The sequence below is a fragment of the Branchiostoma floridae genome, chromosome 2 (genome assembly GCF_000003815.2).
Source record: "Branchiostoma floridae strain S238N-H82 chromosome 2, Bfl_VNyyK, whole genome shotgun sequence".
In the NCBI taxonomy this organism is placed as follows: Eukaryota; Metazoa; Chordata; class Leptocardii; order Amphioxiformes; family Branchiostomatidae; genus Branchiostoma; species Branchiostoma floridae.
The window spans coordinates 23,240,089-23,255,680 of NC_049980.1; the positions used below are offsets into that span (position 1 = coordinate 23,240,089).

The window sequence follows — 15,592 nt, forward strand, 5'->3', positions numbered from 1 at the left end:
TTCCGCAAATACGCCCTTGCATTAAAAAACCCTATAGTAGATGGAAGTATCTGTACAGCTGGACAATTCTCGTTACCATGCCCCTGATTGAAAATTGCGAGATGTTATATTTCTAAACCCATATACCGAGACCGCGAGGGGTGATGTGATGGGAGCATGAATATCTATTTCTTTTTCGCCGTGTCGCCCTAATGTACAGCCATACAGTTTTATCATACAATGCTTTGATCTCATACCTTTACCACATGGGCCTCATTGATCTCATGACCTTGCCATATTGAATGTGTACACCACCTTAGTTTGGTATGTATTGTATACTCCATGGCCATCCGTATATCGTACAATCCATTTCAATTGTAAGCCGTTTTCTTTTAGCCGTGACAAGATCGTATACTGACCATTCAATTCGAATGACGTAGCTAAACATTATCAGAACGACCTGCAGCATAAAAAAGTTTCATACCAGCTTGATATAATAAATCACAAATATACAGTTGATTGTTATATGACCTGCATACTTTCTACAAAGAGAATAACGTTCTGCTTCTCAAATCCGTTTTCCCAATATTGCACGTATTCAGAGGAGCTAATGAGTCGTAGTGATATCTTAAATGTCAGACGGAGCTCGTTTTAGTTTGAAATCTATTACGTCATGCATCGTAACGTGTGCACAATGAAGCGACACAAACGCGGCTGTTGTCCCAACTTTACAGCCCTCTGTTCCGACCACTGTGTTATAAACCGGTCTAGCAGATCTGCAAGTTCCTTCAACGTATTGCTGTTGAATTAACATTTTATTACAAAAAACTGCATAAAAGGCATTTTGAGAGTGCATTGATCACTATGTATAAAATTAATCTATGACATAAAATAACCATCACCAGTATTAAACAACAACCATTTATAGCAAAGTGTTTTCCAACCACAAGGAAAGAAAAAAGAAACGCCTATTCCTAGTTTGTGGTATGGAAAAAGATTGATGATGATTGTATACACGAGAGGCTGAACCTGGGAACCAGCGTGTAAGTTGATAACGGGTTATCGGGGGCTCGATCTTCCATTGGGATATGTATACCGGGGAAGTAAGAATTTCTGAGCCCGACGAGACCAGGTAAATAACGTTCTCATAAACAGACCCACAGCTTTTCCTCCCGTAGACGCCGGGTACCGTAGAAGTCAAGTCCTACTGGACACCGGATCGATCATTCAGATGTTATTCTAGATGAGGCTGGGATAGGGGCATTGTCGACTAGTATATATCTGGTACCCCGTGCCAGCCGTGATTGTTGTCAGGGTTAACTATGGAGTAAAAGATGAGCAAGCAAATCGCTAATCTAAACTCTTATCAATAAGTCCATGCACAAACGAATTGACTCATTCTTGACGCCTGAATTGTAATGATAATGTTGTTGTCGTTTTCTAAGCGTCAAATGATTTCAAAATTAATGCATTTGCTCTGGATGATTTGGGTTCATTAATTCGATTTGAATATTTTCATAACAGAGTTTGAAAATACTGTTTAACCACATTTGAAGAACCTGAAGTGAACTTTCTCAGTGATTGATAATTTTCTTGATGTTACCCACTGCTTATTGCTGATAGTTCCTGACTACATTCTTGCGGTCAAAATGGTTCTTCTGATCCATGCCTGAGGCAGAAGACGTTAAAGTTCTACTATGAGCAGTATAGATCGTGTTTCAAATTGAAGTTTTCTTGAACGCATCGCTCTCACCGCTACCGGGGCTTACTCGTGTCGATCGGCCGTATAGAACCATTGGCATATTTTTACCCAATGAACCATTTGCTGCTGCCCGAAGTCATTCATCGGCTCCAGAATCTTCTCCAAGGTGATTTGAAAGTCGTCAAAATACTGACACACAGCTGGGAAAAGGTGTGGCCTTCTTCATATCATCTTGGTCTGCTTTAAATGGCTTCAATAACAGTCTGTTGTCAGTTGAGCTGAGATGGTGTCTGACACCGTTGATGAAAGCTATTACTCCTACTATTCCCGACTGCCGTTTTGGCCAATGAAAACATTTGTTTCAGGTAATGTGTACTAACAACATACCACAAATCTCAGCAATGACCTCATGAGTGCTTAGGTAAATGGGACAACTTCTACTGTTGCTGCAACCATCGCTGCGTGCATGCTTAGTATTCCTCAGGGATGAATCTACGTTTTGAAGAATAACTATTACAGAGTGGTGCTATGACATGACCCCATAGGTCATATTGCTCTTCTTATATCTACGTCAATCCCGGACCATCTCAACTGCGGTGCTGTAGCAGTAAAGCCGCGATATCGATTCAAAGAACTCACTTATGCGGATGTATGACTTGAAAATCTACGGAAGCTCTCTAGAATGCACATTACCGTATTGTATGGATCAAGGGCAGAGTCTTGCTGTGCGCTCCTCAGACGGAGAGTCTAGAGGAGTGATTACAGTAAATCAGAATGTCCTTGAAGGTGCCACGTCTGGTACAAAAGGACAGTGTGAATACCCGTCAGGAGGACATTAGGGAAATCACAAGTAGAATAAAATTCAAATGACAAGTTCATGTCCAAGCATTTTCTTTTCGGCCTTTGCCTTTCTGTAGAAGCATCCTGATATCAAAATAGTCTGTGACATCATTATTTCTGACGTCACGAGTGCTCGGCTCATCAAGAAATCACAGCCAGATAAAACCACCATGCAAACCTGTTGAGTGTTGACCATACTGCATTAGTTAAACTTTAACACAAAGCTGCATATCCTGATAGACAGACAATATTGCAGTAATGTTCCCCCAATGAAATGTAAAAAGACATCAGTGTGACAGGTATCGGTCGCTCTGTGTTAACTAGAAATTAGGACATGCAATCAAAATGTTGGTATGCTAAAATAAGGCTTTTGGAGACCAGCAAGGGACTACTGGGTTGTACTGGCTGTTTGCTAACGTTTATAAGAGTCAAACATACCTGAATAATGCAGCACTGTTTATTTTCTACTCTTGCCCCCGATATTAGAAGCACAATAATTATCTCGTGACATGTGGGTGTTACACGTCTGCCCATATATTCCTCTAATTTTCCGTTAACATCGTTAAATTAAAGATGGATCTTTAAGAAAACTAGGCCAGCTCGATGTCACGAATCCGCCTCTTGTAAAGTGATTGGTGTTTTAGAATTGCAACAAAGGAATAAAGTTGATTTGAAATATAATAAACATGGCTAACTTTAACCACCACTTAAAAGTCATTGAAGACTTTTCTCCTGTCACTCCATCTGTTCCGAACGCTTAGTCCTACATACATACAAAATAATGAAATATAGTTGCAATATGTCAATGTCAACGGTGATAACCATACCATAGAAACCCATGCTCAGTGTCTGTCGGTAAACTCAATCCCAAACCTGGTCTGCAGTAAACCATGGGAATACATGCCACTGCCATGAAGTTCTTTGAAATAAATCAATTACGAAATAACAATTAAGAAATTACAAAGCAAATGCCATTGACTATTCATGAATCTACCCACCTGCCCACATACATAATGGAGTTCAGAAACGGAGTGTTAAGAAAGCAAAATGACACCAAAAATGTGAGTTTGCAGCCGTCACCCACGGGGAGTGGAATATATATTAAGTATTTTTCCACATTGTTAATTTTTTATGAAGGCATTGATAAGTTTCAGGGGCCAAATGGGTTAGGAAGCGTGGACACCACGTGCATAATTTGTTTGGTCGATGACGACAGGAGACTTTCAGCTAACGGCAGATTCTAATGATCCATCCCATCAAACAGTCTGCAGATTAAATACATCATCGTCAGGTACGAAAGGCAACGACCTGCAGGTCAGCTGCGCTACTGACTATGCATACAGGCTACGGGCTCAGGAGGAGCAGCGTGGAACGTTAACTGCTCCTCCTTCCACCATAACCTATAGGAGCGCAGGTTGGCTTTTGACGCGTTGCCGTTGACGCTATGCAAAGTTTTTATGGACATGCAGTACTAAATTATGATATAAGCATATATCAATACATATCAATTGATATCTGACATCTTCAATCCTAGGCACTCTGGCTTCTAAGAAACTCCCGTGCTTACGTTACCTGCTTCTACACTCGCTGAGAGTCAGTAGATACCTGACGTAATCATTTGTGAAGCGGTACCTGGAGATTTGTGCATGGTGCTGTTGGCTCCTGGGAAGGCAGCCCGGTCGGCCCGGCCCCTAATCTTCCCCATCAGGCCCTCTGCCCGATCTCCAGCCGTCTTCTGCCTCGTGTGACTCACGTTTCCGAAGACGGGTGGTAGATCTACACCTGCACGGGAGCATAGAACATCGTTAGACATGTGGGGGTATGCTAAAGTACCAAAGTTCAGGTAAAAGCATATTTGCAGATAACACTTAGCAGTTCAACATTATTTTGGGGAGTTATGATAAGAAATATTGACAATTAGACACACCTATATGTATTTTGAAACAATGATTCCTACCATTCTGCTGTAAAAGAAGGCATTGACAAAAAATGACTACGAAGAAATTCGTTTATCTAACAGTTCTTCTCTTTAGCATACATAGCCTTCAGGTTATGGTGTTATATTATGTTACTCCGATGTATAAATGTGGCCGTGTTAAAAAAGCAAGAAATTGCTGCTAGCATGCTTAAGCGAATTGAGAAGCACAAACGTAATCAACCATGAATATGTCCTACAGGCTGATAATTTGCCAAAACCTGAAGCTTGTTTTCTGCCACAATCCCTCCCAACATCCGTGATAACAACGTCAGAAGAGACATAATAATTTTATCATCAGATCAAAACGATCCCTAATAGATGGTCTTATAGAAAATGACGGCTCGCTTCCCACGATTTTGAAATGCATCGAAGCTTGAAATTGGCTTAGACATGTGTCTTGATAAGATCAACACATGAAAGATTGGAACGATAAGCTGATTCACCAGGCAAAGTAGTGTGAAGAATGCCAATGTACACGTCAGAAAGATAGTCACGAGGTTTTATTCCTCCATAAAATGTAAACCATTCATTAAGCTGTCAATCTAGAATTGCAAGATGTTGAAGACAGGTCTAGCCCCAAGGCAATCAGAACACCAGATTTTCATCTTTAAACAAGTTCGTTCACATGGCCGTCAGACCACAGCACCGTTCTTCACGACGACCGCATCTCTAGGTTGCTATGTTCTCTGCAGCCTAGAGTCAGTCATATGATGATATCACCAGCTCAATACGCAGAGGCCCATTCTCGAGGTTGAAAACACTATGTTATGGTCTACTGTTTGGGTACGTTCCAAGCTACCAGATCACCGTGTCTTTCTATCTACTAGACTTATGTAGTCATAGGATACCAAAGCATCAGGTAATCCTCTCCACAAAGGCACCATCCAAAGGCTAACAAAGCAGATCCATCTCTCCACACAGGTTATTCTCTAGGTCAATAAAACACCAGGTCCTTCTCGTCAGGCAGGCAAAGTCCCCAGGCCCATCGTCAACCGGCCAGGGCCAATACATCATCAGGAGATTCTGAAGATAAGTATGGTTTTACATAACTAGACTATCATACGCAACCTCCAATGTTACTGCGTGGCATGTCAATAGTGACAATTTGTCAAAACAGTTAGTATTTACATATTACTATAAATGATATATATGGTAGAAGCTTAACTTGAATCATTCCAACCCACAGGAAGGGTAACAAGCTCCAACAAGTTGGTGACAGAAACGTATAGATATAATGAATGAGTGCACAACTTCTTTTTAGTCTCTCTTGTAACAATCCACTTTAACCAAATACAACTACAAATATGACTTCAACTGTTGGTGCATATATTGTGACTGAAAAATTCTAACATGTTGGTGCAAGTAATTTGACACCATATGCCATTTTGCTGTAAAACATTTACTGCAGCATGTTTCACGAGCAAGCTTCACATGATTGCTTTGTGGTTTGAAGGAACCAGACACTCTTCTCAGACCAAACGACCTTGCGTATTAGAGAAAGAGATAATGAACAGGTTGATATGTGTAAATGATCAGGAAATTACAAAGAGGTACTGGGTGTTCTTCAGTAAAGATCTTATGTGAGTCACAATTTGAAGAAGTATAGCTTTCTTTTGTTGTAAATTCCTCCCTGTAGATAATGGAAGGGGCTATCATCTACGTAGCACCTACAAGAAAATAGCGTAGATTGTTGTGTTTTATGAATACTTATACTTTAGGCATAAGTATTTTAGATCTCGACGTCTCTAAATGTTGACATGCAATTTCCAACCATGTTTCGGAGGGAATTGTGATGTAAGGAGATGTGTTAATATTCTTCCATGTGAAAAAATACAGTATGATATAGTATCTAAATATCCATTAAAATATTGTCACAATTGCCTGACACAATGGGGCGTAAGTCAAACATCATTGGCGGGAAACACGTTGTGCACCTATAATTCATTGCCGACAACTTTGAATGGTGGCGTTGGCAATTAAGGCGTGCCTGTGATCTATAGTGATCGGTATGGCACCTGTGGAGACTCTGCGGGGAATACTGGATGTATACAGAAGCAGTACGTTGCCTACAGATCAGCGTTCTACATTCCCCCAGGTTCTACATGACGTGGTGATCCATTATGTTGTCAACAGCACCATGTTCATATGCCAGCCTGTTGTTGTTTCTCGGAGGGAAAATTACGGCGTTGGGAACGGCTAGGGGTCTAAATTAACCGAGCTACGGACGTTGTGTCACCAACAATGTCTGAGGGGAAACCTTCAAAGAGGAGGGGCAGAACAGTGAAGACAAAGCCAAATGACAACATAGAGCTGCAATTTGTCAGAGAATTGAAAACCTTTGAAGACAATTCCCAGTTCCGTTCATTGCATTCTAGAGGTTACTCCACATTCAATTCCTATCCAGCATTGCAGCGCGGAGTTCGTCATCCCGTAGTCCTACATCCTCCTTAATTATCTTCTGAAGTGTTGAGGAAGAACGGCAACGTCTACGAAAGTATCCAATCTACCACATCATGTTTGTCCGATTGAAGCTAATGTTGGTTTTTCAACACGATTGGAGTTACAACAGTACTTCGATTGGATACTAGTAGTTTCTTTACTGACTTAGAATACGAAAGGGAGGGGGTTAATTTTGTGGTTCAACGGTACATGACATCGCCTTGGCATGATAAGACCCAAAGACTTAGTCGTGCTATCAATGGCTTAGAATATGTCCATCAAAAATGAAGTAAAGTCGATTTCCACAAATCACCTCCCATTTGGAATGGGTGCGGTACAATTGCCCATTTTATCCTCAAAATCATTTAGTCCAGGGTTAATGTCACCAGCCTGTGCAGAAAATTTCTAAGATCCCTAAAAATCAGCATCGGCCCTTTAAGGTTATTTTCAAAACGTCCATTTCAACAAATCACCTACCATTTGTGATGGGGCAGCACAATTGCTTATTTCATTCCAAAGCCATCAGGTCTAAGGTCAGAGTCCTCAACTTCTATTTCAAAATTTTCTGATGTCCCAAAGGATTAGGATATAAGACTCCAACTTGCAAAGTGTCCAATTCGACAAATCAACGACCTTCTTAAATGAGGCAGCAAAATTGCTTATGTCAGTCATAAGGTCTAAGGTCAATGTTATTATCCTCCAGTTCGAATTTTCAGAAATCCCAACTGATTTGAAACGGCTCGTCAAGTCTGGAAATGTTCGCACGCATCACAAGCGGACCACCGCTGGACAGACTAGGCTTACCAACTCTATTCACGGGACAATGGTGAGAATATCGATGTGCGTAAGATGTGCGCGCTCCACGCGGGATAGATGCGAGCTCAATAGCACACATGACGTCAAGTCCGATAAGGGGCGTCAGAAGATAATCGCATTAACGTGAAATGCCACACATGTCTACACAGGTCACAGAACACGATGTACGAAGCTGCAAAATTCATGTCCTGAAATGTATTTGTCAAAGATATAGAGCTAGTCTTGGAACATGCCCGCAAAAACAGAACCATTGCTGCTTCATGCTTCAGGCGACACCTAAGGCGTGATAATCCCTGCTACAGGGTTGGCACCTTCACAAAACAATATGTCATTCCTCGGAGCTGGTACGCCAGTGAACATTAAAATGACAGATTCTAGAACTACGTTACTACGTTCATTTACTCATAGGTTCTCCTGCAAGTCAACCCTAACCAGCAGCCTGTGGGACGGCGCAGTAACAGGTGTATTCCCTACCCAGTGATGAGGACGACTGGGTGTGATGAACGTGTTGCCGTGATCCTTTATCTATCGTAACTTAACTTTTCTTCACTTGTGCCGGAGCATGTAAAGTTCGTTTTACAGGGCCTCGGAAAAATTGTCACGTTTTTGCATGATTGGATGGAAGGTAAGAGTGTCCCAGCTGTCTAAAGGATCAAATTACTATTTTCACCTACGTTCTTGACTCCAGACGTTAATTTCCTCTAGCTAGCGAATCTCAAGTAGATAGAATACTTGTGAGCCGTATCACGTGTCGGTACCGCAGGGTGATGTATTTATTCCTCGTGAGCATCGTGGGGCCTTTGGACCAATGGTGAGGAAACCATGGCTTATGGGTACACACCGTCAGCTACTCGATAATCTCGTCTGGGATGGTGCGAGGCATGTAAATATGTATGTATGTACAGTTTTCAATACAATTTGAGCTGGTTAAGATTAAGTGCAGAGCGCGCTTTCGACACTACCTGGCAAACGCCCACTGCAAGGACATAATCAGGTCGATGTTGCTAAGGTGTGGGGAAAAATGCATCTAGTCTCTTAGAGGGTTTAGATTCACACATTTCTTAATCCCTGTATGTGATATTCAGGCTTCGTTTCCAATCATGGGCGATTTTATTTAATTTACAGAAATCGGGATTGAATCAAAATTAAACAATTTACAATATGAAACAAAATTATGAAATAGAAAATTACAATTTTGTTTTTCCTGTTTATGTTGGTGTATTTTCAGGTGTGCGACAGTGATGTTCACTATTTACAATGTCTAAGTCGAGCTTTGAACGACGGAAGGTGTAATCTATAGGTACGATTCAGTTAAGCATGCACTGTTTACTACGCTACGCTCACTCGGTGGTTTATTCGGTGGTTATCGCACCTGACCAGGGATTATCTCACCATATACACCGAGGAAAAGGCGGGGCATTAACCCTTTATTAATCTGCCATATTACCCTATCAACTGCAAAATCCAATTAACGACTACGTTGGTTATTAGATTCTTGCTCGTGTCACATACACAAGAACATACTCATTAATGGTTTCAACATTGTTTTGACAGACTAGAAAAATTTGACATTACATATTTGACTGACAATGCATGAAAGCAATACCGTAAAACGTCTGATTTTGGCGACATTAGATACCACGAATACTTTGCTATGCACGTGTCGATAATTTTCCGCCTTATTACAAACCATTCCCATTCCATAATTAATAAGGAAATCGTATAATTCCATTGTTTTCCATAACTGGACTTCAATAAATGTAATACATTTAATTCGTGACGAATCAGGTATCGAACATGCTAATGAGGAACTGGTTTGAATAATTGATAAAAAAACGTCAAACATACTTAATGAGAAATGATGGGAACTTTCTACTTGTGACATGTGTTAATGTTAGTTGAAGGCAAATCTCATAAATTATTCAAATGATTTGCATTAAATCTATTTCATGGAGGTATGAAGTCGCTGAACTCTAGTTTCAGCTTGAGGTTTTTTTCTCAATTTGAGACGACCCCTAATGTTCATGGCTATGCTTTCCATCAATCATGCGCTTCCCCATAAGGAGGGCTTGTGTTGGTTTTGCGGCTCGACGCGCGGTGTGATTAATTTCGCTCGTCATAATAGGAGATGGAGTAGAAGCCACCTTAGTCCACCCTGATGGGAAGCAAATCCTATTTCAGAAACGTCCATCGGAACCTCTTGTGCCAAAATACCAAGTGTTGAATGACAGTGTAGACAGTAATTGGCGTTTCGTTTCAGTATTCCAAACTTCACGCATTCCGCAGTCTTTCTGCAGTTCGATTTTCGTGCATATTTGATAGATTAATCAGGACGGAGCGTCTGTGTCCGAGTTTGAACTGTCAGGCGGTCCCTCTGCCCCATGAGCATGTATTATGTAGCCTCTTCGATGAAATGATATGGGCTGATGTAATTGCACCACAACCACGCGTCTTAAAATTTCATCGGCCGATTTGGTATTGGTCGATATCAGAAAGTAAATCCTCTATTGCCAATGTCAGAGAAATAGAGGGATCCTGCAACCATTCATTCATTTCTTTGGTATGATCGCAAAATGTAGACCAACGCTAGCTACAAGTATATATCCGATGATACAGCGGAAAAAATCTTAACATTGAACCATATATCCGATGCAGCACCTTCAACACCAACCCAACCCTGCAGGCATCTGTTATGTTCCTCTGTGATCCTCCTCATATCCCCGCATGGCGTTCCAGGAGTTACGGTCACTCCATTCCTATACGCCCCCTCCCCTTTCTATCCCTATCCAATACATTGTCATACAAACTTGACTCCCAACGGAGTTCCGTATACGGTATGATAATTGTAATGATCCTTTCTTCTAGTGATCTTTGGCCCGGTTCCTTTCGGTAAGCGCATGCTGCTTTCCAACATTGATGTATTGCGACAGCATGTCTTAATTATGGCACTGCGCCTGCCTGATGACATGATGTATGAAGACAGCACTGATGTATAATTGTAGTAGGGTCCTTACGAAATTGAAGACGTTTATTAGGTACGTATAGCTCGACGGTCATAAATTATCAGAAAACGCTCTGCATAGATGACAACAAACTTCACTTTCTCTTCTGACCTAAAATCTCCTCCATAAATACCCTACTTTGGGATTGCTATAAATCCATAGACATATCAGTATTTCCTTTAAACTTGCTTGAATATGATGTAGCAGTAAGCTATTAGCCAGCCTAGAAGTCCACAAAACTATTAATAGAGTTTATGGCACATCTAAAGTTTTGACATTCGCTTTCTAACTCTTTGTCTTACTCAGATATTTACACCTTTCATATAAAGCAACCCAATAATTTACGAGCAATTCTGGTCAAATCTAGGACACCTTTCCTTCCACCTTAGAGGCCCCAATTTTAAGGAGTTCAAGTCAGGCGACTAGTCGCTGCGACATCGCCAGTCTGCCTGTCTGGCAGCTCAGCTTTCTGATGTTTTTCATTCTCGCAATTTCCACAGATTAAAATACATCTTTATCATTGCAAGAAAGATATTGTCATGCTCAGGCGCTAGGTTCGTCCAATATTGTCGCAAATATCGGTAGACGACAAGCAACACTGACCAAGAAACATGCCAATACATTTCACTCTCATGTCAAAAGGGTCAGAATTAGAGGCAAATCTATGTTTCGGATTGGTGAAGTTTCCTTTCAGGATTCTCTAATTGAAAGAACACACTACACAAAGGGGCATGGGTAAAATCTAATACAGCACTAGCCTATAATGTAATTTTCTATTATCAATTTCAGAGCGCAAACGCCCATGTAATTATGGATAACAGTTTTAAGTTATTAACCTAATTCCAAAAACATGTGCAATTTAAAGAGGGGGTAAATTTCATTTCTCAACGTGGATAATGATTCCTCAAGAGCAGTCCATCTTAGAATGAGTCAGGTCAGACAGGTCGTTCCTGAATTACTTCCCCAAGACTGATTGAACAGCCTAAATACGTCACATGGATGTAGCAGTCTGGCTTCTATTCAGGCTGTCATCGGAATTTATCTCACTATTCTTTTGCAATCCTAAAAAAGGTGATTAGTTTTAAGAAGTTGAGAAGAATCTATGCTGCACACGAGCGTCCACAATTATCCATTTTCTATGTCACCTTTCCCGACAATGGGGGCGTTTTGATCGGATCAATGGTCCTTTGCAAAACGCGATTTACTAACAAAAATCAAACGCTTTCCCCTACATTTTGTGCAGCCATGGTTACATGTACGTTACCCGACCCCAGCACTTACGTAGCATGCCCAGTGTGTTGACGCATCTGCGCTTCAGCTTCTGCACTGCGATCGCACCTTAGATGCCATTGACGTGATCAGTGGTGGACATCCGAGATGTCACCAGCAGGTTCATATCACCAGCTCGGGCCAACTCCGCCTCTGAAGGCAACTCATACAATCTCATCTGCAGCCCAAACGAATTGGCAGCGACAAGGTGAAATAACCTTTCCCCTGGTGTAGACTTCCAATTTCTGGATGCTGCCAAGAATAACCGTTGCACGTCACCCTCGCTACCACCTTGCTCACTACCGATCTGTTTGGATCCATCCTTTCACGAACGTTATTCTAACAACGCTTGCGTTTTTCCATTGAGGTTGAGCAGTTCCCACCATAGCAGAACCATGGTCTCTAATTACCATGGCAGAATACTAGAAACAAACCTTCACTCACTATGATCTCATCTAAAAAAAAGTTATCCAGCAAGGTCTGCAAATCGACGTAGGTTGCCGTCATGTCAGTACATCGAAAGGAACTAGTTGTTGCATGGCGATTGGGTAACGTTATGTTGCCCCTGGAACCTTTCTCGATATTCTTTGCTTTTCGGTTTGTGCAATTTGTACTCTAATAGACTAGTGCGTTTCTGACATTTGCCGCTTAGTTATTTATCAAAGATAAAACAAGTCTCATCAGGCTTCCAACCTTACAGCAAGAGCTGATTACAGGGTCCCACTGCCTACCCAATCCTTTCGTATGGAAAGGGGCAAATGCAGGCAGATTGGAAGACGGGCTTTACCGGGCTGCCTGCAACATTCATCTTCCTTGACCCTCCTGACATCGGGCCTTTTCTTGTGTTTATGTATTCAACCACTTAAGGCTTACCAGTTAAGCCCGTTCGTCGCACTGGAAACTGGTGGCAGATGTTAGCCTGACACACGAGCTGACAATGGTATTCCTCAGTCTTAGGAACATTTTAGTTAATACATTTAGAACATTTTAAACTAAACGCAGCGCCTATCTCAGTATTTGTAGCGCAATTTGATACGATAAAGCACAATTCAATACGTATGTATATGTAGATGATGACAGATGTACATTGCTGCAATGCCGGATGATTGTTCGGGTGATCCTTCATGGTACGTTCTATATCTGGCCAATTTAACTAGCCGGGAAAACTTTTCAGCCGGTAGAAAGCTTTTACAGCCGAGGTAGCGCACGGTCGGTCCCGGAGAGACCCTGTCCGTTCTGGCTCCAAACAGAGACACCGAGACGAAACGTGTCGCAAGAATAGCATCCTCAGCACCGAGGTGCATGTTTATCGCGCGTTCCGTGGCGGCGTTAAAGGCAAGGAAATCAGGGAATTAGGAGATAAGTACATGGAGAGATAAGCGCTTATAGGAAACGGCTGAGTAAGGGCGTCTAATCGTTTGTTCAGAGGGAACGACCAGGTAAATTAAAAAACGCTATCTCCAGAACCCTTGGTTGCATCTGCTTCCAGGAGCTTTTTGGGTATTCCCCTACTAGCCTTGAATAAAGGCTTGGTGTTTGCTAAGATAAATACACTGTTGCATGGAAATTAAAATGACTCGGAGCGTCAAAGAGCTAAAACAAACATCTTAAGTCTTACATCTCAAGTTTTATCTGATTTGCCTGTAATAGTCTTCACTAACATACCAAATACTGTAGAGAGCCGTAATTAAAGCAAGGAAGGCTGTGCGTAATGCATTCCTCCTCCCCAGATTTGCAGGTACCTTCGATGTTTTACGGCCACACTAAATTTTCCGCACGAACGTAAAACGTCTCCGCTGCTGCTCCACTATCATCTCACACTAATGAAACCCAAGACGGCTCCCCGGGGAAGCTTGCTAACTTGTTAATTCCGAAGGGGTACGACAATTAAACCCAGGTGCCATTTGTTGCTGCCCCTCTGATGGCTATTATTCAGCCTTAAACATTGCAGGAATTCCTTCGTAGTCCAGGAATTAGTGGACAAGTACACACCTGCAGGTCCCAATGAAATAATGCTTTCCGCACGTATCATTACAGGGCGGCATTCAATGTACTTGAAGTACAATAATGGAAAAAAGAAGTGAGTAGAGAAGAGGATAGGCTCGGAGTGCACGTAAATACGGTGGAATACAGCCAGGAACACCTGGGGAAACATGGCTTACTTATCGGGGACAAAGTCGAACATAGAGACACTGGAAGACTGATTAACATAGAAAAACATTAAGACTCACGGAAAAATATCATCCAGGTATGCGAATAGATGTAAAAGACATGTAAAAAGATTATACAGAACATTCTCTACTTACGCGGTCTCGCCATGGCGACCGCCTGAAGGCACACAGTAGAAAAGAGAATGTACAGAAGCTGGCCCATGGTTCTTCCACTGGTGGTTCCCGCAATGGTGCCCCACGCTCTGCAGGCCTGTGCTGTTCCGTACGTTCTGTTGGCTAAAGAGTCTCTCTTCCCTTACCGGCGCCGTACAACGGGAACGAGTCGCTGCGGCACTGCCGAGCTTTGTTCCCCATCACGTCTACCCCACATCGGGAGCCGGTAATCGACTTCAACAATAGGGTGGCCTCGCGTGGAGGTCCACAGAGTCTGGCACGCTATCGGCTGCGGGACAGGTTGGCCTCCCTCGCCGAACAGCCAGTCTCACCTTCCCGACTTCACCCCGATAAGAAATGCAGCCCCCCCCGTACAACGTGACCGGGAATCTACAGCATGCGTTGTTACGTACGCCTAATACTTTTCCCAAACGTAAGAGCGAACGGAACACGGGTGCAGCTCTATGCCATATCCAGGTGATTGTTCAGGCGAGTCACGAAGCTTTCCCTTCCCGCGCGCTGTCTGCACGTCCGACTGGGAACATCACCGCTTGCATATGGTATAACTGGCAGCATCGAGCAGTCTACCACAAGACAGATACCAAGTTGCCGCATGGCCTGCTTATTGGACATCGCGTCAGCGTCATTACCATACCAACAGACGCCAGGTCGGACCTGCTGCACAAATCCGCGGGAAAAATCGGTGCGATGTGCACCCGAATTATTCATCAGTTCCAGAGAATTGCCCCCGCGAATAGCTGAGCCCGAGCATCAGTACATAAGCTCGATTTTAATACTGCCAATATAATTGTAAATGAACCTCACCCCCGTGGATATTATCAAATAGCGAAGGAGCTGTCCTATCCCATTGGTGTACCTGTATGGAATAAATCCCACCCTGGAGGCGACTAACGTCGTGAATCACGACTGTCCTTGGTTAACCATCATGTCTATCACCGAGCCAAACTAACGTGCTCATCACAGAAGATGGTATTTTTTCATGGCACATTGTACACAGATGACCGGATCAGCAGCTTTACGACAGAAGAGGTATTGCTTACTGGGTTTCCGCCAGATGCACAGAGATTTCGCTATTTCTTCGAGCTACTGACTGTGTTATGATTAAGCGCTGTCTATTTTCTCCGATGAGCTGAAAAGGAACAATTTATAAGGTCAATGCGTCTTTGCCTGAAAGTGTAAATGAAGCGGCGACAGCATTACAATGGTTCTCACCAAAACGGAG

At 42.5% G+C, this 15,592-nt stretch overlaps 1 protein-coding gene across 4 annotated transcripts in view; it reads right to left on the reverse strand.

The window, feature by feature from the left end:
* Nucleotides 1-15,093, reverse strand: part of LOC118409524 (glutamate receptor ionotropic, kainate 2-like) — a 65,335-nt gene extending 50,242 nt beyond the window's left edge. Inside the window, exons 1-2 of one of the 4 annotated variants that reach the window (XM_035810604.1) lie at nucleotides 14,332-15,078; nucleotides 4,154-4,303 (exon numbers count right to left, since the gene is read on the reverse strand). In XM_035810604.1, coding sequence (XP_035666497.1) covers nucleotides 4,154-4,303; nucleotides 14,332-14,398 — 217 coding nt within the window. In that variant the 5' untranslated portion in view covers nucleotides 14,399-15,078. Of the gene's footprint in view, nucleotides 1-4,153; nucleotides 4,304-14,331 lie in introns of all 4 variants that reach the window. The other 3 variants (XM_035810605.1, XM_035810607.1, XM_035810606.1) reach the window with 3 other exon arrangements.
* Between the last annotated feature and the right edge of the window lie 499 nt (nucleotides 15,094-15,592).